The sequence below is a fragment of the Eriocheir sinensis genome, chromosome 4, assembly GCF_024679095.1.
Source record: "Eriocheir sinensis breed Jianghai 21 chromosome 4, ASM2467909v1, whole genome shotgun sequence".
NCBI classification, from domain to species: Eukaryota; Metazoa; Arthropoda; class Malacostraca; order Decapoda; family Varunidae; genus Eriocheir; species Eriocheir sinensis.
Window position 1 is genome coordinate 22,124,709 of NC_066512.1, and position 22,491 is coordinate 22,147,199.

The following is a 22,491-nucleotide window of genomic DNA, read 5'->3' on the forward strand; positions in this document are numbered from 1 at the left end:
CTGATATTTGCATTATCATTTATGTTAAAATAATATCTTGTACAAAACTTGTTATTACGTACTAGATAAGCATTGAAATGTACAAAAAATCTACAATTTACAAAACCATACTTTGCCTAACTAAAACAAAACAATTCTCTTGCTAATCATGACCTTTACATTTCTGCCTGGAATCAAAAGCTTTAGAATGACAAGAGTAGAATTTTCTGAGAAAATTTGGGTGAAGAGTTCAGCTTTAGAGACAAAAGTGACAGCTGGGCAGCTGTTAGGACTAAGGAGAGATGGGAAAGATGAAGTAAAATTGTTTGAGAAATTCTTAGCTAAATGCTAAAAGTCTCTGGAAGAAGAGAAAGCAAGGTTGTAGCATTTTCTATGTGTGAAAAGATTTTTGGTGACTTGAAGAATAGATTTAGCATGCTTCCAGGCAGAAATTAAAGGATCATAAGTTCTTAAACATTATTAATTTCTGACCTTTCTTATCACCAGTATGTATTCTGCAAGGGACTCTCTACAGATCTTGCCTCCCTAATCAACTCCTGGTCATCCTCTCTGAGCCATCTCGGTGAAACTTTTGCTGGTGCCTTAGACATCTCATAAGTTTACGACAGTGTGACAAATCTTTGCTTTCAAAACTATCCTCCTACAGACACTATCCCTCTCTCTCAACTCTCTTACCTCCAGTTTCCTTTTAGCCTGATCTATCTCTGCTGTGGTAGACGTTCACTGTTCTACCCCTAGATCTATCAACAGAGGTGTCAGGTAGGGCTCTTCTACCTCCCACTCCCTACTATTCATAAACAATCTTTCCAACAAACTATCCTATCTGCTCCTATACTGATGAGTCTACTCTGTATTATTCAACAGAGCTGAGTGGACTTTTCTTTTTTTTTTGTTATTTTCTTATTGAGATGCTTGCTTTATAAAAAAAATATATATATTTCTTCAGTAACCAGTGGCCTTGCATCCAAAGTGTGATTGTCCAGGGAATTTCATGTCCAAAGCATCATTTTTGGGGGGGATCACCGGTTCAGGATCCACAGAGCCCAGGAACCAGAAATAGCTAGTCTGGGGACACGGCCCATTCAGAAACGTTTACAATACTCAGTCTGGCAATTGTCAAAATTCAGTACCTGGCCTGGACTTTTACCACACTTTGTCAAGCACATTTAGGCAGCACATCTAAGAGATTAACTAAAACAAGCTATTTGGAGACATGCATTACATGTCAACAAAGGACGCACCAATGGCGATGGTCACAAAGTGTCTGCCGTTTTCTCTTTCGATTTTAGGTGCTTAACCCCTTCAACACGAGGACGCGTATACTGCGTCCTTGCATGCCCCATACCATATCCGAGGACGCGCATACTGCGTCCTGGCTCACTTTAGCCAATATACAAATCGACAGAGTAACAGCACCGCGTTCAGGAGGATGCGAGTTCAATCCCCGCCCAGTGCCACCAAGCTGGGATTTTTCAGCCGCCGCCGAGTGGCTTAAAACTACCCACATGCTGTCCAGAAGACCACCTATCAACCCGTACTCTAGATTCTAGGATTAAAGATGAGCTCCTGGAGGGCAGCATGAGCCAATGCAAGATGGCGCCACTATAAACACTCCCCTGCGCCAGAACGGGCTGGGCCGACCATCAGGACCCACCGGGAAGAAGCCTTGGGTCAACCATCAGGCCCCACCGGGAAGAAGCCTACTGGCGCTATAGGTCGCGATGTAAAAAAAAAAAAAAAATAAAATAAATAAAAAAATAAAATAAAAATTACATCTTAAAATTATCAAATAATTTATGTTTCTTTATGTGAACCATTTAATTCTGCATGTTTTCATATATAATACATGATGATTATGTTGAGTATATGGCTGAAAACTTGTTATATTCAATAGCGGCATTTGAAATTTGGCGAGCGCGGCGATCCCGGATACGGCGCGGGGTGCTGTTTTGGCCCGGCCGTAACGAAGGGATTAACCCATATCATATCATGTGAATTCTTTACACTAATAAATGCTTTGTTCTATAAATGAAAATAAAAATGATCATAAGTACAAGTACACACTCAGCTGATGAGTGTAAACAGACAAGAATGTATGTCAAAAGAAGAAGCTAATTGGACCTGCTGTGGACATTTCGTTGAAGGCACAGACAAGGAGAGTAAAGTACTAATACACAAACATCAAATAAAATTAAAAGAGTTCAACAACTCTGAAAAAGAATACATGTGGAAATCCTTATTCCCACATGGAAAGGACCTGAACTTCACATGCTGGGAGAGCTTAGCCAATTTGTGAACCCATTCACCGCCACCACAATAACAACATGCGGCCACCCAGAGTGCTGCAGACATTGACTGGAGGAAGGAGTCTGCTGTATACCGACTTTTGTTTGGATCCCAGGAGTTGACTTGGCATACATAAGGCAACTGCCAGACTTAGCCGATCCACAGATTTTTTACCTGGATGCTATTTTGGTTCCCGGACTCCACTTAGCATACATCTGACAAATGCCAGACTCCGGATGTTGTCCGAGAAATTGAGGGTTGAGCATAGTTTTCAGAAATTCTCTGGCAATATGAATTTTTCTCGGAGGTTCTTTTGCTCACCCAATGCTGATTTTGACTAACGTAATGTGATCTCTGAACAAATTCCCATGTTGGATGCGAGGCCACTGAATAAGATAATATATATTAATTTTAGGATGTATCAGGTATAGAGGTATTGGTGCAGTTCTTCTCATGGTTGATCCAGTCATTTCCCTGTTGGTGAGGCAAAGAAAAACAGAGATTAATGACTAACTCAGAAAGAATATAAATTAATCTTTATCTGAAAATTTGGAAGTGGATAATCCCGTGGAACAGCAATTCATCCACTTAGTCTATCCCAATTGCCACAAATGGCATGTTCAACAATACATTTCATAGTTCAATACAATTCACCCAGAGATACATTACAAGGTTCGTGGGGTAGTGGGAGAAGGGGCAGTACAAGAAGAAACGTGACAGACGCTGCCAGATATGTTATAGTCTTGGCGCCCTAGTCTGAGGTGTGCATTATCATGTTCTGGCAACCTGCTGTCTCACAGCATGTCTAATTTTGTGGATAATACATGATAGCCTACACACAGGAAACAGTCATCAGTATTGAGAACATGCAGGTAACAGTTACAAATACTGTCAGTTATAGTTAACTTTGAGTTCAAAATATTAGTACGGTCACAGACAGTTGTTTTGTTAATTTATAGCTTATTACTTTTCTCAGTAGAGAACAGTACTATGGCTATTCAATAATTATAATCAGTGATCTTATAAATTAACAAAACAGTTGTCTGTAACAGTCCTAATATTTTTTTTAACTCAAAATTAATCAATTAATTAAGACAGTACTTGTAACTGTTGCCTGCATATTGCTGACACTGACAAATGTTTCCTATGCTTAAGCTATCATATACTATCCAAGAAGTTGGACCTGGCGTGTGAAAGCAGGTTCCCAGAACACAGTAATGCACACCTCAGACTACGGTGCTGTGACAACAGTTCACTCTTCAGTCTTTACGTTCCATTCATATATATATATATATATATATATATATATATATATATATATATATATATATATATAGATATATATATATATATATATATATATATATATATATATATATATGTGTGTGTGTGTGTGTGACAAATAGAGGAGTGAGTTAGCAGTAAAAAAAATGCTTAGTGGCTTGTGTAGGAAAAAAATGCTTCCATACATAAATAAAAAATGTGATGTGAATACAGAAAAATTTCTTTAAGTTGGCTTTCTTTGAGTTGGATTAATGGATGTTAGCACATAAAAGAAATATAAATAAATAAACAGCAGACTCTCCATTTAGCACGTTTTTTTCGTAAGGATTTCTTTATACAGTGGAATCTAAATTAAGGGCACATTTTCCATATGACACGGTTACCCGTGTAAAAAATTAAATTAGGGGTGTGTATATATATATAAAATATATATATATATATATATATATATATATATATATATATATATATATATATATATATATATATATATATATATATATATATATATATATATATATATATATATATATATATATATCAGTGCAGCAATGGGGCTGGTCAGGCAAACAAAAAAGTTTAACATGCAATGAAAATGTAAAATAAACAAAAATAACACGGCTAACTGACAAGCATGCTTCAGGCAAACCCTCAGTGGTGCAGGGCAAGAGGGACACAGGTGCTCACTGCTTGATATTATTCTACAATCGTATAGACACACACAGGGAATAGTGATGATGTTTTTCAAATTTAATGATAGTTTAGATTTGCGCACACAAGACGCAACTTGTAACTCCACCAAAAACTAGTCCTGCAATCCAAGGACCCATCACATGCACAACAGTTACTCCCCACCAGTGCCACACAATAGCTCCCTCACAGTCAACATTGCCAGACTGTCGTACTCTGCCTTTTATATTTGCAGATTTCCGACCCCAAAAACTGCTTTCATCACCCAAATAACTGCCTTCATATATGGTTATCGTTTAAATGGCTAATTATTGGTGCTTCTTGGCAACAGTTATGGGCCAGAAACCAGTACATACACAGCTCTGAGTAAGATAATCTGCCAACGGTGCTCACAATATTCCTGAAGCAGCTCTCATAGGCAATCCTTTACAGAGAGTAGCAATAATAGTTAAAAGAAGCATTCACACATGCAGATACTTCAATGTCTTCTGGGGCCATCTCAACACAACTGGTTACCCCAAATGCACAACTTTGCACAATGTTGAGTGCCTAATGCATCAAGTAAACACAGGACAGCTTTTCCAACTCATGCAGCACGCCTCAGTTTTTGTGTGGTGCTTTAAACTTTTGACTGCGGATTTCCAACAAGAAAACATCACCAAGCTACAGAAATGAAACAAAAAGTGGCCGCTACAATTCAATGAAGAAAAATGTAAAGTCATGCACCTTGGGAGGGGATATCCAGCATACCAATACCACATGGGAAACACTCCACTATCAACCACAGAAGCAGAGAAAAACCTGGGAGTATATGTTACCAGGCTACCAGTGAAGGCCAAATCCGAGCCAATCGCAGCGGGCGGGTAAATTACAAGTACTGGCACCCTCATTACCTCACCACCACCACCTTGCCCTTGCCACCCTCTTGCACGAGACTGTACTCCATAGACAATAAATTTATAATTATATGGCTTTGATCTACTCCAGCTTCCCTATGGTGTCTTAATCTTTTTATGCAAGAATCAATCAATACTGCTGGTGAACTATGGAACAGCCTGGCTTTACTTGTATCATCTTCATCCTAGAGCATAAATGCTTTCAAGATGGAAGTATCAACACCTAACCAAAAACTGAATTCCAGCTCTCTCATCTTCTTTTCTTTGTTCTATCTTCTGAGTCTTTAACTCCCAAACTAAGACCCCACACTCTTTTGTAGTTCTGTAGTTCTTGGGTGTTCTTTTCTGCCACATTCTCTATGCCTGTAAGACTTGACTGACCTAACCTATATACAGTTGGCACTGGAAAATCCTTCAAAATTGCCTTCCTCAGATATAAACATACTGCTGCTCCCTTCAACCATCATAATATTCATGCTCTTTGACCAATTCTTCAGATTTATTTCTGGTAAGTTTGGACGGGACCACCACTCATGCAATGATGTCAGTTTACCACAAATAAGCAGGCCTCCTCTTCCTTCCTTCTCTTGCTCTTTGGATATTATTATTTCCGACTGAATAATTCCATGATGACCTTTTAGTATTGATAACCATTTCCAATAGTGTGAACACTTTTTTTTTACAGCAGAGGAAATAGCTCATGGGCAAAAAACAAAAAAAAATAATGGAAAAAAAAGCCCGCTACTCACTGCTCCTATAGAAAGTGTTCAGAGGAGTGGCCGAAAGATAGGTCAATTTTGAGAGGAGAGGTGTCCTGATACCCTCCTCTTGAAAGGTTATCTACATCACATCTCATGTGATAAACAAGACTAGGAAATTGAAGTATCTATAAGAGTGAGCTGGTGCAAAGAAATTCAGGAGTTGAAAGTTTTCTGCTTAAAGTATATAGCCCTAGTTAGCACTGAGCAGGTTATTTTACTAGATATCTTTATGATGCAAAGACATAAAAAATAAAAGATAAATTTAGAATTGAAAAATACAAAAGGGTTGCAATGAATGTATATTATACCAACACAGAGGAGCTGAGTATAATATAAAACTAATATAAAGATCAAAACCAACTCACCTGACAATTTGTGCTGCAATATATGACATCACTGCAACATGTGAAGATGCCGGTCATTCCACACATTTTGCATATTGGCTGAAATCAAAAGAAAATATCCATTTAAAATGACAGCATGTATACTTAGTGCCTAAGGTCAGATGTCATAATAACTTGCTCTACAACAGGTTTTCCAGGAAAGAAAACAATTATAAACCATCCCCGCTATTCACTATAGAGTATTGAGCTATGGTGATAATGATGAAGACCAAAGGATATGTCACAATTTTTTAACTCGTAAAGCACGGCTGGCGGGAATTCCCACTTGGTCGGAGGATGGCAGGGTGTGGGAACTTCCATCATCTGCTGTTCAGCCAAAAGATACCGTTAAGAGGCATTTGTACTTCCCAACATCACACCTCCACCGTGCTGCAACCGAGGGTCTTCTTGTTTCTTTCATCAAGTAGATGAAAGATTGGCAGTGTTAAGGCGCTATGAACTATTTTGTTTTTGTCTGAAATTGCCACACAGGGCATTGCTGAAGAACACTGATTTCATAAAAATTTAGGGTCATAGCTCATGCTCTGCCAACAGAAAATTGCCCTTTAGCCCATCCTTTAGGGGTTAATAATTGTTTTCCTCATATATTATTTGGATCAAGACCTCAGAGTGGTAGGCTAAAGAACCAAAGGTTCCTTCTTTAAAATAAATTGTAACAACTGCATAACCACTCCATTTCTTTGTTGTATATCCTATACTAATTACAGTATGTTCAGATCTATTCAGTCAAAACTGAAAAGGGGAACCAGCCACTATCAGAGCTCACATAGAAGCCTCCACACAACCTGGGCCATTTGTACTCCTCATGTATCTGTTGCAAGTCTTGGTCAATTAAAAAGTCTGAAGTGGTCAGCAAATCTGGATTAATCAGACACAAGACAAATACACTCCCTACAAGTAATTAAAGAAACCTTTTCCCTAAATGCCACTAAACTGATACCAAAATCACTCTCTGATGACATTAAAAATAAAGCCCATCCTTATACTTGGCAAGAATATGGGCAAAATATTGCCTTACAAACTATGAAAATGTATGGTAAGAACCATTGAAAAATCATGCAGTAAAAATCCAGTTATCAACATCTGCATTATTGGCATGAGGACCTGGGCTTGTGTACCCATCACCACATTGGGAAGGCAGTGGCTGAGTGCTCAGCGTGTGGGTGTGGTGGGCCTGAGGACCTTGGTTCAAGTACTACTGCAGCACGATGATAATTTTAAACTATCACTGTGTGGCAAAAAAATTACCCAAATGCTGCCCAGATCTTCAATCAAGCCAGGAAGAGCCTGCAGCTGCTGTTGTTGCTAAGGAAATAATATATTATTTCCATTATATCTCAATCGTGTGTGTAAGTGTTTGTGTGTGGGGAGGGGTGTCTACGTCATCAAAAGGCACCACCAATCAAACCCAGCAGCCAATACCAGTTGGTCATGGAAATGATGGTAGGTGGAGTGTATTTGAAGCCCCTCATAAGGGGCAAGACTTAACTGGAAAGCCAAGTTTAATTTGACTATAATTATCTTAACCGTGCATATGACAGAAACAGCTGGTCTTGGTATGTAATCACTCTGACTGCCATACCATACCAGGTGGGGTACAGCTACTAAGTAAAACTTATTAAAACCTTGATTCTGTATTAGGCCTGGCTCCCATTGGTTCGACTACTCATGCATCCCCAGACCAATTATTATACATAGGCCTGGTCCTCGGCTATCATTTGCATGCAAAAGTCAGATGTTTCTGGAGTATGTGCAGATTAGGCAACCAGAGGCTATAGTCAAGCCTGGATGCCTAAATGGCACACCTGTGGGTGAGGCCCATTACTGCCCATGCATTGTGATTCTGCTTCACAAAAAATGAATACAAAGGATGGGCATTGTCGCTTAAAATTGAGCATTACCCCAAAACAAAGTTTAGTTTGAAGCAATACATATTTACAATTTTTCTAAGTAGGCTTTTCATAGTAATAAAATTGCAAATTACAAATCTGCAAAGTACAAGGATGGGAAGGATGGGCTGTACAAGGAAAGGTTCAGTCTTACCTCACCAGGTTCCTCTAGTCCAATTATATTAGGTGCAGACGCTGGTGATGGGCCACTCGTTGGTTGATTTATACTTGCATTATTTAATGAAGAAGTCTGAGTAGACTGGACAGATATCAGCCTACTAGTGTTACTTGGTACTGTGAAATTAGAGACAGGTTGGAGGGGAAGGCCACCAGTTTTCTCCCCTGTTTCTGGAGCAAGTGGTTGGACCTGATGAACATACTTAATCAGATTACCCGAGGAGTTCATGGGTCGAACACTGATTGCGTACGTTGCTTTATCATTGCCAGTGTTGATTAATACTGATGAATTAATATTTTGGGGGGAAGATACTACAATTCTATTTGTGGCTGAGGTAGCAATGTGGGTAGCCATAGGGATATTTGGTACAACTTGGGCATTGGTCCAGCTGTCACCACCACTGCTCTTCCCTGGTGCACTGCAAGCACCTGATGCAGCTCCTCCTGTTTAGGAAGAAATTCATAAATTACTAAGTATTATGGGGAGTAACAAATTTATGACCTATCATGTACTACTTCTACTCTGCCATAGCTTGGACTTCCTGTACACACACACACACACACTAGACTAGACTAATTTGGTAAATTAAAAATGTGGTTGGAGTGGGTGATGGACTGACTAAGTGGCTGGAAGACTTCATAACTAACAGGGAAATGAGGATGATAATCAGGGACAGGGTTTCCAACTGGTGCCCTGTGATGAGTGGAGTCACACAAGGTTCGGTGTTGGCACCAATAATGTTTGCTGTTTATATAAATGATATGGTGAATGGAATGTCCAGCTATGTGAGTTTGTTTGCAGATGATGCAAAACTATTGAAACATGTGAATAATGTAAAAAATTGTGAGGCATTGCAAAGGGACCTAGATAGAATATGGGAGTGGAGTGGTACATGGCAGATGGAGTTCAACCTTGGAAAATGTCAAAAAAAATGGAGTTTGGTAGGAGTGGCAGAAGATACGAATATGATTACAAGATGGGAAGTGAGACAATATGCAAAGGAATGAGGAAAAAGATTTGGTAGTGACTTTCAGAGAACATGTCACTGGACAAACACATCAACAAGATAACGGGACAAACTCTAAATTTGCTGAGGAACATAAGGACAGCATTTGTGTACTTGGACGAGATGATGAGGAAAATAATAGTCACAATGATAAGGCCAAGGTTGGAGTATGCAGCAGTGGTCTGATCTCCTCACAAAAAGAAAAACATAAGGAAGCTGGAAAGAGTGCAGAGAGTGGTAACTAAGATGGTACCAGAACTTCAAGATCGGATTTATGAGGAGAGACTCAATAGCATGGGGCTCACAACCATGGAGAGAAGAAGAGAAAGAGGGGATCTGATAGCAGTGTACAGGGTGGCAAACGGAGTGGAGCATTTGTACAGAGAGGACCTGTGTGTGTGTGGAACGAGAGAGTAACAAGAGGACATGGAAAGAAGTTGAGGGCGACCAGGTGTAGGAGAGATGTGAAAAAGTTTAGCTTCCCCAAATAGAAGCATTGAGCTATGGAATAGACTGTAGGAGGTGGTTTGTGCAAGAAACATTCATGATTTTAAGGAAAAGTTGGTAAGCGTGGATTTTTTTTTTTTTTTTTTTTTACGTCTCCACCTATTGCGCCAGGCTTGAGGGGCCTGGATGGTATTCGGCCCCACCCCATCATGGCGCAGGCAAATGTTTATAGTGGTGCCATCTTCTCTTGGCTCGTGCTGCCCCCCGGAACTCGTTCTTGATTCTTGGACGGTTTCCTCTAGAGTCCGGGTTGATGAGTGGTCTTCAGAACAGCATGTGGGTAGTTTTAAGCCACTTGGTGGTGACTGAAAAATCCGAGGTGGTAGCGTGGGGATTTGAACTCGTGTCGTCCATCACGTGGTGAATGTGGGCCCAGCACGCTACCACTTCAGCCACGAGCATAGTTCTTTTCCTGTATGTCACAACTTGGTAAACACACACACACACACACAAACACAGGGAGGACAGAGGACAGAGAACAGAGGAAGATTGTGAGGAGCTGCAAAAAGACCTGGACAGAGTGTATAGATGGAGCCAGTTATGGGGGATGGAATTTAACCCGTTCACAACGGCCGGTTCAAAACAGTGTCCCGCACCATATCCGAGATCGCCGTGCGCGCCAAATTTCAAATGTCGCTATTGAATATAACAAGTTTTCAGCCATAAACTCAACATAATCATCATGTGTTATATATGAAAACATGCAGAATTAAATGGTGCACATAAAGAACCATAAATTAATTGATAATTCTGATATGAAAGCATAAATATAGAGATAAAATAACTCGTATATTAGCTAAAGCAAGCCAGGACGCAGTATGCGCATCCTCAGATATGGTACGGGGCACGCAAGGACACAGTATACACATCCTCGTGTTGAAGGGGTTAATAGAAATACTCATTTTTGTTACCTTTCACTGTTGTAGAAATACTTGGAGGCTGTCCTTGCACTTGCTGATACTGCCGGATGTATGCTGCTTGAGCATTGTGAACCTCTGGTGCAAACTGAGTATTGCTAGAAGGCTGGAATGAAACCTGTGGCTGTTGATTATGTGGTCGCTGCTGTGGCTGTTGATTTAGTGGTTGCTGATGTTGCTGCTGATTCTGTGGTTGTTGCTGTTGATTTTGCCTGAACTGCTGCTGCTGGTACTGACTTTTCTGATTTAGAAGCTGCTGCCTTCCCTGAACATGTTGATGGTATGATGGTACAGACACCTGTATCCCCTGTGATGTTTGTTGTGGTTGCTGCAGGTGTGTTTGTTGTTGCTGATGTTGCAATTGCTGGTGTTGTTGTTGGTGGTGCTGGTGCTGCTGCATTTGCAATTGCTGCAGGTGTGGTGGTTGTTGTTGTTGTTGGTGCTGCTGCTGTTGTTGTTGTTGGTTTTGCTGCTGCTGCTGTTGGTGGTTCTGCTGCTGCTGCTGTTGGTGGTGGTGCTGGTGTTGTTGCTGGTGGTAGTGCTGTTGTTGCTGTTGGTTTTGCTGCTGATGTTGATGGTTCTGCTGTTGTTGTTGTTGATTAGGCTGCTGCTGCTGCTGCTGTTGTTGGTGGTGGTGGTGTGGCTGCTGTATTGCTGTAAGAATAGGTTTTCGTGGCCTATAGAAACGTAAACTTTGCGCTGGTGTTTCTTGAGAAGTTTTGTGGCCTGCCGGTAATGACACCGGATTGCTGATGCGGTTGGGTCTTTCTGTTTTACCCCCAATCACAACGGGACGGTCCTGAATGGTGGGTGGGCGAGGGGCCATACGGCACACCGTGTGACTAGACACCGGAGTCTGTTGGCCAGGAATTACCACAACATTTGGAGGTGACGGTTGGTCTATGATTGACATGCCTTGTCTTGGCTGATGACTAGTTTGAGGATCAGATGTAGAGGAACAATTCCCTGAACCACCTTGTGAGGAAAAGACGGTTGTTGGTGCTTGTGCAACAATCCTGAAATAGAAATTTCTATTTGTTATATTATTTTAAAGACCTTAATGTGTAAATTACTTTAGCTACAAAACTTTATAAGACTTAATTGTTATGATTTTCATTATGCATAGCTATATGTTCAAGGCAAAAAACAAATTCAGAAAAATAACAACTTCAGCTTCTCTCAAAAAAAATTCCTAGGCCTACAATTACAGGTCTTTCACTATTTTTCTTAAAGCTCATAACAATCTACCCATCTTTGTTATAACTATTTACACAGCAAATTACTTGTTTCTGAGACAATAAAAGTTTTTTACACTTTATCTTTCCACTGTCTTTCCCTGCCGTTTTGCTACGAGCTGGGAGTTCTCGTGTTACTGTCATGACACACTGCCACACACCGATACCATGCACAACAAAATGGGTTACAAGTATCAAAATGAATCAAATTTGATGTTGGATTAAAACTACCCCCTAATGGAGGCCTTTATCCACCATGCTATGGGGGCTTCAACCCTAATGCCCTGCTACATTTTAGTGGGAAAAAAACAAAAACAAGTAATTTGCAACACAAATGGTATGAAGAAAAGTTGACCACCTGGGTTCATCATCATCATTTTATAGACGCCTGCTCCTAGGAGCTACACCAGGGGATAGCCACAGCAGAAGAGTTTCCAACTTTCTCTATCCAGACACTCCCTCCTTGCCTGCTCAAAGTTTCTCAAGGATCTTTCCCCCCTCTCCCTAATGTACTCTTGCACCCTATCCCTTCATTTCACTGGAGGTCGTCCTCTAACATTCCCTCCCTCTATCTCACTCACATACACCCTTCTGGTCATCTTACTCTCCTCCATTCGCTCCATGTGACCAAACCACTTTAAAGTCTGTCGCTTCACTTCTTCCCTTCACCCCTGTGACACATTCCAAAACACTTGTACACATTTTCATTACTCATTCCATCCATTCTACTCACACCACAAGCAGTCCTCATATAACTCATTTCCACTGCCTGCACTCTAGACCTCTGACTTTAATTCCAGGCCAACGTTTCATTTGCATATGTGAGGGTTGATACTATTATTGTATTTCTCAAATCCCTCTTTACTTCCATGTTCACACTTCTGCCATTCATGATTCATCCCAAAGACCCTACCACCCTTCTTCCTTGCAATGCCCTTTCTTTATCTCTCCCTCCATACCACCATGTTTACACATAACTGATCCAAGGTACTTAAAACTCATTGACCTCCTCCATTTCTTTACCATTCAAAATTATTTTACATTCTTTTTCACATACAGTTCCCACTCTATATGGGAATACAAAATCTACAAACTCATTTCTACTTCGCTCACAAACCATCACTTTACTTTTGTTGACATTTACTTTCAGCTTTCTCCTTTTACAGACACTATAAAAAACAATGACCAAATTTTGTAAGTCACTGAGTTAAGTTGGTTAAAGGCTTGATTAACACCCAAATATATGTAACACCTCACCTTTTTGTTTGAACTTTCCTCAGTGCTATCCTGGGAGGAGTATCAGCTGGAACTGCAGCTGCCTGTGGTGAAACATGAGTATTATGATTTGAGATTTTTGGGAAAAATAAAAGTTGAAATGTAGTGGCCCCCTTTGACTCCCTGTGGCAATGGGCCTGTCATGGACTCACAGTAGGGTTTCAGAGAGGTGAGACTTGACAGACCAGTTTCAACTACAGAATTTGGCACTCAGCACCAACAGGAGTAATTCATAGAGCGGCACCTCTTCCCAACAAGACCCAACAAAAGCTTAATCTAAGAGCAAGTAAGTTATTTATCTTTAAAACAATTTAATTATTAAAACCAAAAGGCAGATGATGAAAAATTTCCAGTTGAATTCTTTAGAGGTTCTGAAAGGCAGACAAATGGCAGTCAACTTGCTCCATGGGTGATAACAGCTGTCTGATTGTGGGGATCATCTGGTGCCTCTACATATTATTTTTATCACTGGCCACTCTAGGGTGGAAATTCGGATGAGGAGGAAGGATAACAGCAATGAACCATTCAGCTATGGTTCTGATGGTTCTCTCTTGAAGGAAATGTTTGATTTTGATTGATTTTGCTGAAGACTAAATAATATTCTAATAATAATGCTTTTCACCAAAGTGGACTAAGTTATTCTGCTGCATAAGTAATTATTATTTTCAATTTTGCCACTCTTCATCTGCATCAATATCACCTGATAAGTATGTGTATGTCAGCTCTTAACAAATTTGCACTTTTAAAATTTGTTGCACCTGTACTTTATTTTGTCATTATTGCATGAACTCTAATGTCATCCCATAGCAGCATGTGGTAAGTAGAACCAAGATGTTCACATACTGTAATGTTACAAGGAAGAATCAACAAAAGTATGGTAGGGCAAACTTGACAATACAATGTTATTATGAGCACATATACTGACCTTTTCAGTTAATTCATTTCTTTTGGTGCCAAAGTTTCTTATGTTGGCAGCAGAAATTACATTAATAGACATTTTTTCACTAGAAGAGTTCATCAAAACTTGACTGTTTGCACTGTTGCTCACTGGCACTGGGGAGTTGAGGGATGTCGGTGTTAGGGAAGGGGTGTCTAGGGACACAGCTGTCACCTGGGAGGCAGGCTGACCAATATTTACTGTAAAATAAAAATAAATTATTCTACATGTCAGGTTCCTTAACAGAAATAAATGTACATTTCTTATAACAAGAATTTCTGAAAGCTTCAGAACCCATATGCAAGAAAGCTTTCAAAGGCAACAGGTGACCTAACACTATCATATTAATATTGCTGTTGCTACTGCTGTTATTACTAGGAACACTGCTACTATTACTACTCTGTGCTTCCCCATCACCAGCCACCACACCTGCCTGGTCATCCATTAAAGCCCCAGCCTTCGTTTCAACCCCAACCTGCTCTCATTTGAATCCTCAAGCACTTTCATGAAACCTCCGTGAGGATGCACACACACAAAAAAATGCGTGCACACACAAACACACACACATTCTCTCTCTGTAATATGTATACAGACAGCCCCCCCCTTTATAATAGTTTCTGTAACAAGCATTCACTTCAATGAGCATCACATTTTACTACCCTCTGCTCATTTGACCAAAGCCAAATTTTCACTGATCTTTTCCACGTTCTATCAGTCAGCTTATTCCCACTAACTACACTCCCTCTTGACACACACACTTATTCTCTCCTCCTCCTCCACAGCATCATTAACCTCATTATCATGCAGGCAACATTTAATTTTTCAGGACACCCAAATGCCCTGCCACCATCCCCGGGCAAACAAGTTGTTACTGTTACCGTTGAGGAGGTTTCAGGCCCCGCTCCACTGCCAGCGCAGCGCTCCGCAGGGCTGTCAACAATTATGTTAGCCTCGATAATAATCCTCGATATGCACTTATTCACAACGTCGTAGTGAGTGATTGAGCGAGTCTTAATTGTTTACATGGATAGTTACAGTAGCCTATGACAAATAACCATTATTTTATTTTCCATTTAGCTGATGTTTTCTTTATAGTATCACAATCTAATGTCCAACGATTATTTCCAACTCATTGAACATTTAACACTCAATATATCTTCAAGTTTCAAACACCAATTAACAGCCAGGATCAGTTATGTTGTGAATTCTCTCAATTTCGGTCTGTAGAACTACACACATTGGTCATTCACCGAGTGGTTGATTTCAGCCTTCTTGTACCTCACACAATTTATGCATTTCCTCTCAGCCATGGTGCACTCCCTTGATTTATGATCCCCAGCACATTTGAAAGATTTTGGGGCTCCTCCATTATTCTTGGCAGAGCAGTTGGCCTCAAGATGGCTGTATCTTTGACAATGATAACATATGACTGCATGGTATCTATCTCTCACAGTGTACACTCCCCATTCTAGTTTTATCTTGTCATGATGCTTGTGGATCAGCTCCCTAACAGTTTGGTCACATTTCAAAATATAGTGCATTGTGCCATCAGCAGCAGGCTTATTGAAAATCTCCTCTATTTTCCCCACAACCCCAGGAATTGAGTGTAGGAACTCGTCCCTGTTCAACAGTCTCAATTATATATATATATATATATATATATATATATATATATATATATATATATATATATATATATATATACGCGGCCTATTGCGCCGTTTGGCTTTTTCACTGGCGGGGCCTAATGGTCGGCCCAGCCCATTGTGGCGCAGGCGAGTGTTTATAGTGGCGCCATCTTGTTTTGGCTCATACTGCCCCCAGAGCTCATCTTGGAGCCCCTCTTTGGAGAGGTAATCTAGAGTCTGGGTTGATAGGTGGTCTTCAGGGCAGCATGTGGGTAGTCTTGGGCCACTCAGCAGTGACTGAAAAATCCCAGCTGTGTGGTGGCCAGGATTCGAACCTGCGTCCCTCCTGGATCTACCAGATGCGGCACCGGCACACTAACCACTCAGCCACCACCTCCCCGGTCTCCTCCTTAAGCACATTGCAGAGCTTGATCTTTGGCCTTAACCCCTTGATTACTGATAGCGTACCATTGTACTTCATATAAAATCTTGGCTAAGGAACCGATGAAGTACATGCGTATGTCATCGCTCATTGACAATACACAGGACTTAATTTTTTTCGGTTTGAATAGGTTTTAGGACATAGAGACAAATTGACCAGTTGGCACCTTGTGTTTCAAGGATGTTGGGGACATTGGCCTTGGGGGGTACAATCTGAAGCCTGGGGGTGGTGGCGGGGCAGTGTGTGATTGCCACGTGTCGCGTCATGGCATCTTCTCCATCCGATAGTGATTCTGAGCACAATATGACTCTTGAAGGTGACTTGCAAGAGTCAGATGATAATGAAACTCAATCAGAAGGCTTCAAAAGTGACTCGGATGAAGACTATTTGCCAGAGAATGACAGTGAGGCGAGTAGTGACGAGGAAAATGTGATGAGAATGGTGACGATGAAGAAACACCACACAGCCCTGCACTCCTTTACACTCGTGGCTGATCCTTTGCTGATCATCGTCCTGGCACTGTTCCTGCCCTAATTGAGGATTTTTCTGGTGTTCATCCTCATGTACCAAGGAATGACATGAGTGCTTTGGACTTTTGATTTAAATAGTATACATCTCGTGAACAAAATCTATCAGAACACGAGAAAAAAATACATAAATGACTAAATATGGATGTAAGGATAAATATAAACTACCCCCACGAAATTAGGAGAAGCGCGAACAACTTGGTGCGGGAGAGGGGGGGTGGGAAACATGGGGATTACGGAGTCAGTAATGAAGGGGTTGATATTCCCACATTTTTTGTGCTAACTTGCTCTACATTTTTTAATTTCTGAGCTGCTTCATTCCTTATATTCTCATCATCAAAGTTCATAACAATGTTACCTCCATTTGTGAATCTTGAATCAGTAATCTGAATGCCTTGTAATGCCTAGGAAACTTCATTTTTCATCTCGGTAGCCTTTTTATCTTGATCAGAGGCCTTCATGACAAGGAGATGCTTCTTCCTCCTCGCATTTTTTGGCATGTAGTAGCAATAAGGCCAGGAGTGAGATTAAGCATATATTCATTTTGAAATGTGACGAGCGCCCTTATTCTTGCAAAGTACAAGGACGAATTCTTCTTGATATATTAGTACTCTTCTATATTAAGCATCAGATTAACAGGAATACAGGCCAATGATCTGGTAACTCAGGGTGATATTTGGTGTGAAAATGGTTGAAAACCTATGACAGACTTTCAAGAGACCTCTGAAAATGAAACTGACCTTGCATACGTATTTTGGAAAATCCTTGGCCATAATCCATTTTTTTTCTTCAGATGAGTGACAGTAGGAACGGATGGACATGTTTTGTGTGCACTCCTGAAACTGCTGACTCGACAATGGCAAGCAGCAGGAGCAGAACTCTTGAGAGATGTGTGTTGTGTTTGTCAAGACTTTGCAGGCGATAAGGGGATTGCATGCTGTTCGTGCCCTAAGTGGTGTCATGTGAAGTGTGCTCATCTGACAGGGAACAAGCAGGATACTATACCCAAAATAATCTGGGTGTGTTTGCCATGCTTACACAAGGCATCTTTAGCAACCAATATTGAGGAGAAATTGGATGAATTTAAGCAAGAATTATCTAAAGAAATATTATTTGTGAAAGATGAAGTTGAAACTCTGGCGCTCAGTGTGAAAGAGAAGTTGGGCGAGGTGGCAGATGAGCTTTGCACTGACAAGACAGTTATCTGGTGCCAGTTGGGCTGATGTAGCAAAGCAGAGGAAGAAGCATCTCCTTGTCGTGAAGGCCTCTGATCAAGATAAAAAGGCTACCGAGATGAAAAATGAAGTTTCCCAGACATTACAAGGCATTCAGATTACTGATTCAAGATTCACAAATGGAGGTAACATTGTTATGAACTTTGATGATGAGAATATAAGGAATGAAGCAGCTCAGAAATTAGAAAATGTACAGCAAGTTAGCACAAAAAATGTGGGAGAATTAAGGCCAAAGATCATGCTCTGTAATGTGCATATGGAGGAGACTGGGGATAAAATAACTGAGACATTGGTAAACAGAAATGAGTTCCTACACTCGATTCCGGAAATTGAGGGGAAAATTGAGAAGATTTTCAATAAGCCTGCTGCTGATGGCACAATGCACTATATTTTTAAATGTGACCAAACTGTTAGAAAGCTGATCCACAAGCATCATGACAAGATAAAACTAGAATGGGGAGTGTACACTGTGAGAGATAGATACCATGCAGTCATATGTTATCATTGTCAAAGATACAGCCATCTTGAGGCCAACTGTACTGCCAAGAACAATGGAGGAGCCCCAAAATCTTTCAAATGTGCTGGGGATCATAAATCGAAGGAGTGCTCCATGACTGAGAAGAAATGCATAAATTGTATGAGGTACAAGAAGCCTGAAATCGACCACTCGGCAAATGACCAATGTGTGTAGTTTTTCAGACTGAAATTGAGAGAATTCGTAACATAACCGATCATGGCTATTAATTGGTGTTTGAGACTCTAAGATAAATTGAGTGTTAAATATTTTGTTAGTTGGAAATAATCATTGGACATTAAATTGTGATACTATAAAGAAAATATCAGATAAATGGAAAATGAAATAATGGTTATTTGTGACAGTATAAAAAGGAAAGATATTATGATTTGTACAAACCAAATCATGACCAAGTGACTATAATGATGCCAAGTTTATTTAAAGGTTATGAGCAAGCTATCCATGAAAAGCAATTAAGACTCACTCACTACGATGTTGTGAATAAGTGCATATCGAGGATTATTATTGAGGCTAACATCATAATTGTTGATGGCCCTGCGGCAGTGGAGCGGGGCCTGAACATCACCAACGGTAAAAAGTTAATGGAAACTAAAACTGTCATGCCAGCTAAGGTCTAGTGACACTAAAAACTACTTACCAGGAGAGATGGCCTCTGCACCTCGCTGTTGATCACTAGGCTGCTCGTCTTCAGACAGCTCCTTCCAGCCACTCATTGCATCTATCAACTTTTTTATATTCATGTCCAGCCCTTTCTTTTGCTCTTCCAGTGTTTCAATTTTCTTATTATACTCCTCTTTAACCTGCCTGATTTTATCTTCCAAATCATTCCTCGTTGTTGTTAGTTCTTGGAATTGAACAGACATTTGTTTCAGGGACTTTGGAGGTTTTTCAATAGAACTAGTTGCCACTTTATTCAGGTCATTGCTACTCTTTCCTTGATCATCAACTCTGACTGGATCAAGGTTTAATCTACTTGGTGTTTGATTTTGATTACCAACCTCTACAGAGACATTGTCTACTACACTAATATCTTCATCAGAGTTCTTATCATTTTCAATAGATGTTGGGATAGTACCAGCAATATTCTCAACTGAGTTCTTAGTATTTTCATACGAGTGGACATCTACAACAGTAACCTCCCCTTGGGGCGCAGTGTCCTTATTCACCATGAGAGTGGCGTTACCTGTGTGACTGATCTTAGCCAAAACCCCAGGACCAGTTTGGGTTTGCAGTGGCTTGTGTGTTTGAGAGGTGGTGGGAACTGAGGACTGTTTACTTGAACAGTACTGTTGATTTGCAATATTCATGGGAATTACTACCATTGGATGTTCATTCACATCATTTTCTAAATGCACAATTTGCTGATCTTTTCGCAGCTTCTTGTTTCCTACATCTGAATTATTGTTTCCGAAGGAACTGTCTTTTCTTTTTGATCTGTTGACATTTTCAGCAACTGTTGTCACATCACAGTCATCAACATTGGATTCTGCTGACAAAGAATGAACCGACTCAATGTGGCAGATATCCTGCGAGGGAGGATTTTCAAAAATGACAGTTGAATCAGACTCATCAGAATCACATAACAACTCAGATCTTTCACCATGGTTATTTGCATTTACTCTACTAGGTGCAGCATCCAGTGTATTTAAGGATTCCAATCCTGAATCCATGGCATCGTCAGATGGAGGATTTGAGCTTTCATTTTCAATATATCTCACTAGACTTTCCTTTACTTTCATATTCATAATTTCTGAATTAGACTTAGAAGTTTCAATGGTTGATTTTTTTCCTGGGGATGATGCTGTTGATGGTTTGTAAGGAGATAACCGAGGCAACGCACTGGACAAGTTATTACCACCGACTGTTGATACACTATGATGATCTAACTTATCTTTGAGATGTGAAGGAGATTCTTTATTCTCTATTTCTTTAGTAGCTTTGGAGTTTCTTATGTAATCTCTGGAGAGTTTATACAAAAAGGCTTTATGTTCAAATGTTTTCCTTGCTGTTGACATTAACTTTGGATGTGCCTTTAGTGTGCCCTTTTTTCTCTTTCTACGTAACTTCACCACTTTTGTTTTGACTTCCTTGCCACATGTGGGATCATTTAGGTCTGGTAGGTAGTCAGAATTAGAAGAACTCCCATCGGATTCTGATTCTCCTTCAGTTGGTCCATTTTCACTTTCTTCTTTCTCTTGGCTGTCCGTTCTGAGAGGCTTCAAGCTTGTAGAGGTGGAGGTTGAGTAATCTGCAGACAAGATATCTTTCTTATCATCAGCAGTCTGTGTTCCAAGCCAATTTTCATCTTTCTTCGGAGACTCAAAGGGAATGCTTGGTGTATTCTTCTCAAGAGGAACCTTGCTCACAGGGGATACACTAGGCTTGGGATCATTTGTACTCTGAAATCTGAAAAGAAAAAAAAAACCATTTGTCTTCTGGTCCATGACATATGAAAAAAATATATATAGGAACAAAAGAAACAAGAAATATTTCATCTATCTATTCTGATCCCCATTCCATGGAACTCACTCAGGGGGGTGGCCACTGTAAACAAGTCCTTTTTTCTCTTATCCATACACTCCATTCTTGTAAGCTCCAGTTCCCCCATTTTCTCAAGAAATCTATCGTCCCTTCTTCATATTTTACTATGGGCCATCTCTTGCACTCACAGTATCAACTGTGCCCATGCAAACTTGTCAGTTCTTTGTTTCCCATTTTTATCCAAATAGCCAAGTCAGCTGAGCATTTTGTGCATTACCACTTACTGTACTCCATAATTTGTCCCATCTCCCTAACTAGATCCAAAAAAGTCTTCCATAAACACAATCACTGTGTCACGGTCTGCCTCCATGACACACCGTTTTCCCTGATGACGGTACGTTTTCTTTCAGTGTCAGTATGACTCATTCCTCGATGTACCAGTAATCATGTGAGTGTCATGCTCACTAAAGCTTATTTAATGTTGCAGGATGTCCAGAGGTGTGCCTTGCTGTCCCTGGCTCGCCATACATCCTACTAATGTTATGTTTATTCCACAGCTGCATCGGATGGGTAGTATCTACTTGTTGCGCGGACGGAGACCTGTGCCCCGCGGCTGGCGCAGAGTTGCCAGGCAGTGTGTTCTTATGTAAATACATGCATGCGCGGCCAACCCGCCAGTCTAAACTCCGCCCACATAAGCACGTAGATCAACTATAACAAACACACACACACACGCCAGGTTCCCATGATAGATGTTTCTGTCAAACAGAAATGATTTCACCATTTCCAAGTGTGTATGAAATTATATGGCGAGTGATTCACATGAATCAAACATACCTAATGGAAGGAAGAGCAGTGTTCAAGACAATGCATGTGTGTGTGTGTGTGTGTGTGTGTGTGTGTGTGTGTGTGTGTTGTTAGTTGATCCACGTGCTTATGTGGGCGAAGTCTAGACTGGTGGGTTGGCCGTGCACGCGCCGTATTGATATGAGAACTGTAGGGACAGAGGAACCACAGGGACGCCACACTGGCACTGCCTCACACTCACGCCTTTTCTAATTATAATCTACCTAAACCTAGCATAACCTTGACACACTACTCTCCCCATTCACCTTGTTGACACTTCAAGCATCTCCCAGTAACCCATCTCCATTCCCTGGTTTCTGGAGCCTGAACATGAAATTAGTCAGAGATCTTGGATTCATTAATGTTTTACTCAATCTGAAAACAAGTTGGAGATGGCTTAAAATAAGGCAGGAGCACTTACCTATTATGTCTCTCAGTGTACTTCTGAATAGTATCTGATGAGAGCCTTTTGACCACCACTTTTGGAAGGATGCATAGTGAGTGCTGGCGTCCTGCTGACTGATGAAGAGTC

At 40.5% G+C, this 22,491-nt stretch overlaps 1 protein-coding gene across 1 annotated transcript; it reads right to left on the reverse strand.

The window, feature by feature from the left end:
* Nucleotides 1–6: 6 nt before the first annotated feature.
* LOC127009940 (DNA N6-methyl adenine demethylase-like) lies at nt 7–19,337 on the reverse strand. Its single transcript, XM_050883477.1, has 6 exons — nt 19,270–19,337; nt 13,311–13,372; nt 10,813–11,834; nt 8,365–8,831; nt 6,283–6,360; nt 7–2,760 (listed from the first exon to the last, which is right to left on the reverse strand). Exons 3-6 carry the CDS (start codon nt 11,729–11,731, stop codon nt 2,698–2,700), a joined length of 1,527 nt encoding a protein of 508 aa, XP_050739434.1. The 5' UTR covers nt 11,732–11,834; nt 13,311–13,372; nt 19,270–19,337; the 3' UTR covers nt 7–2,697.
* Nucleotides 19,338–22,491: the final 3,154 nt, after the last annotated feature.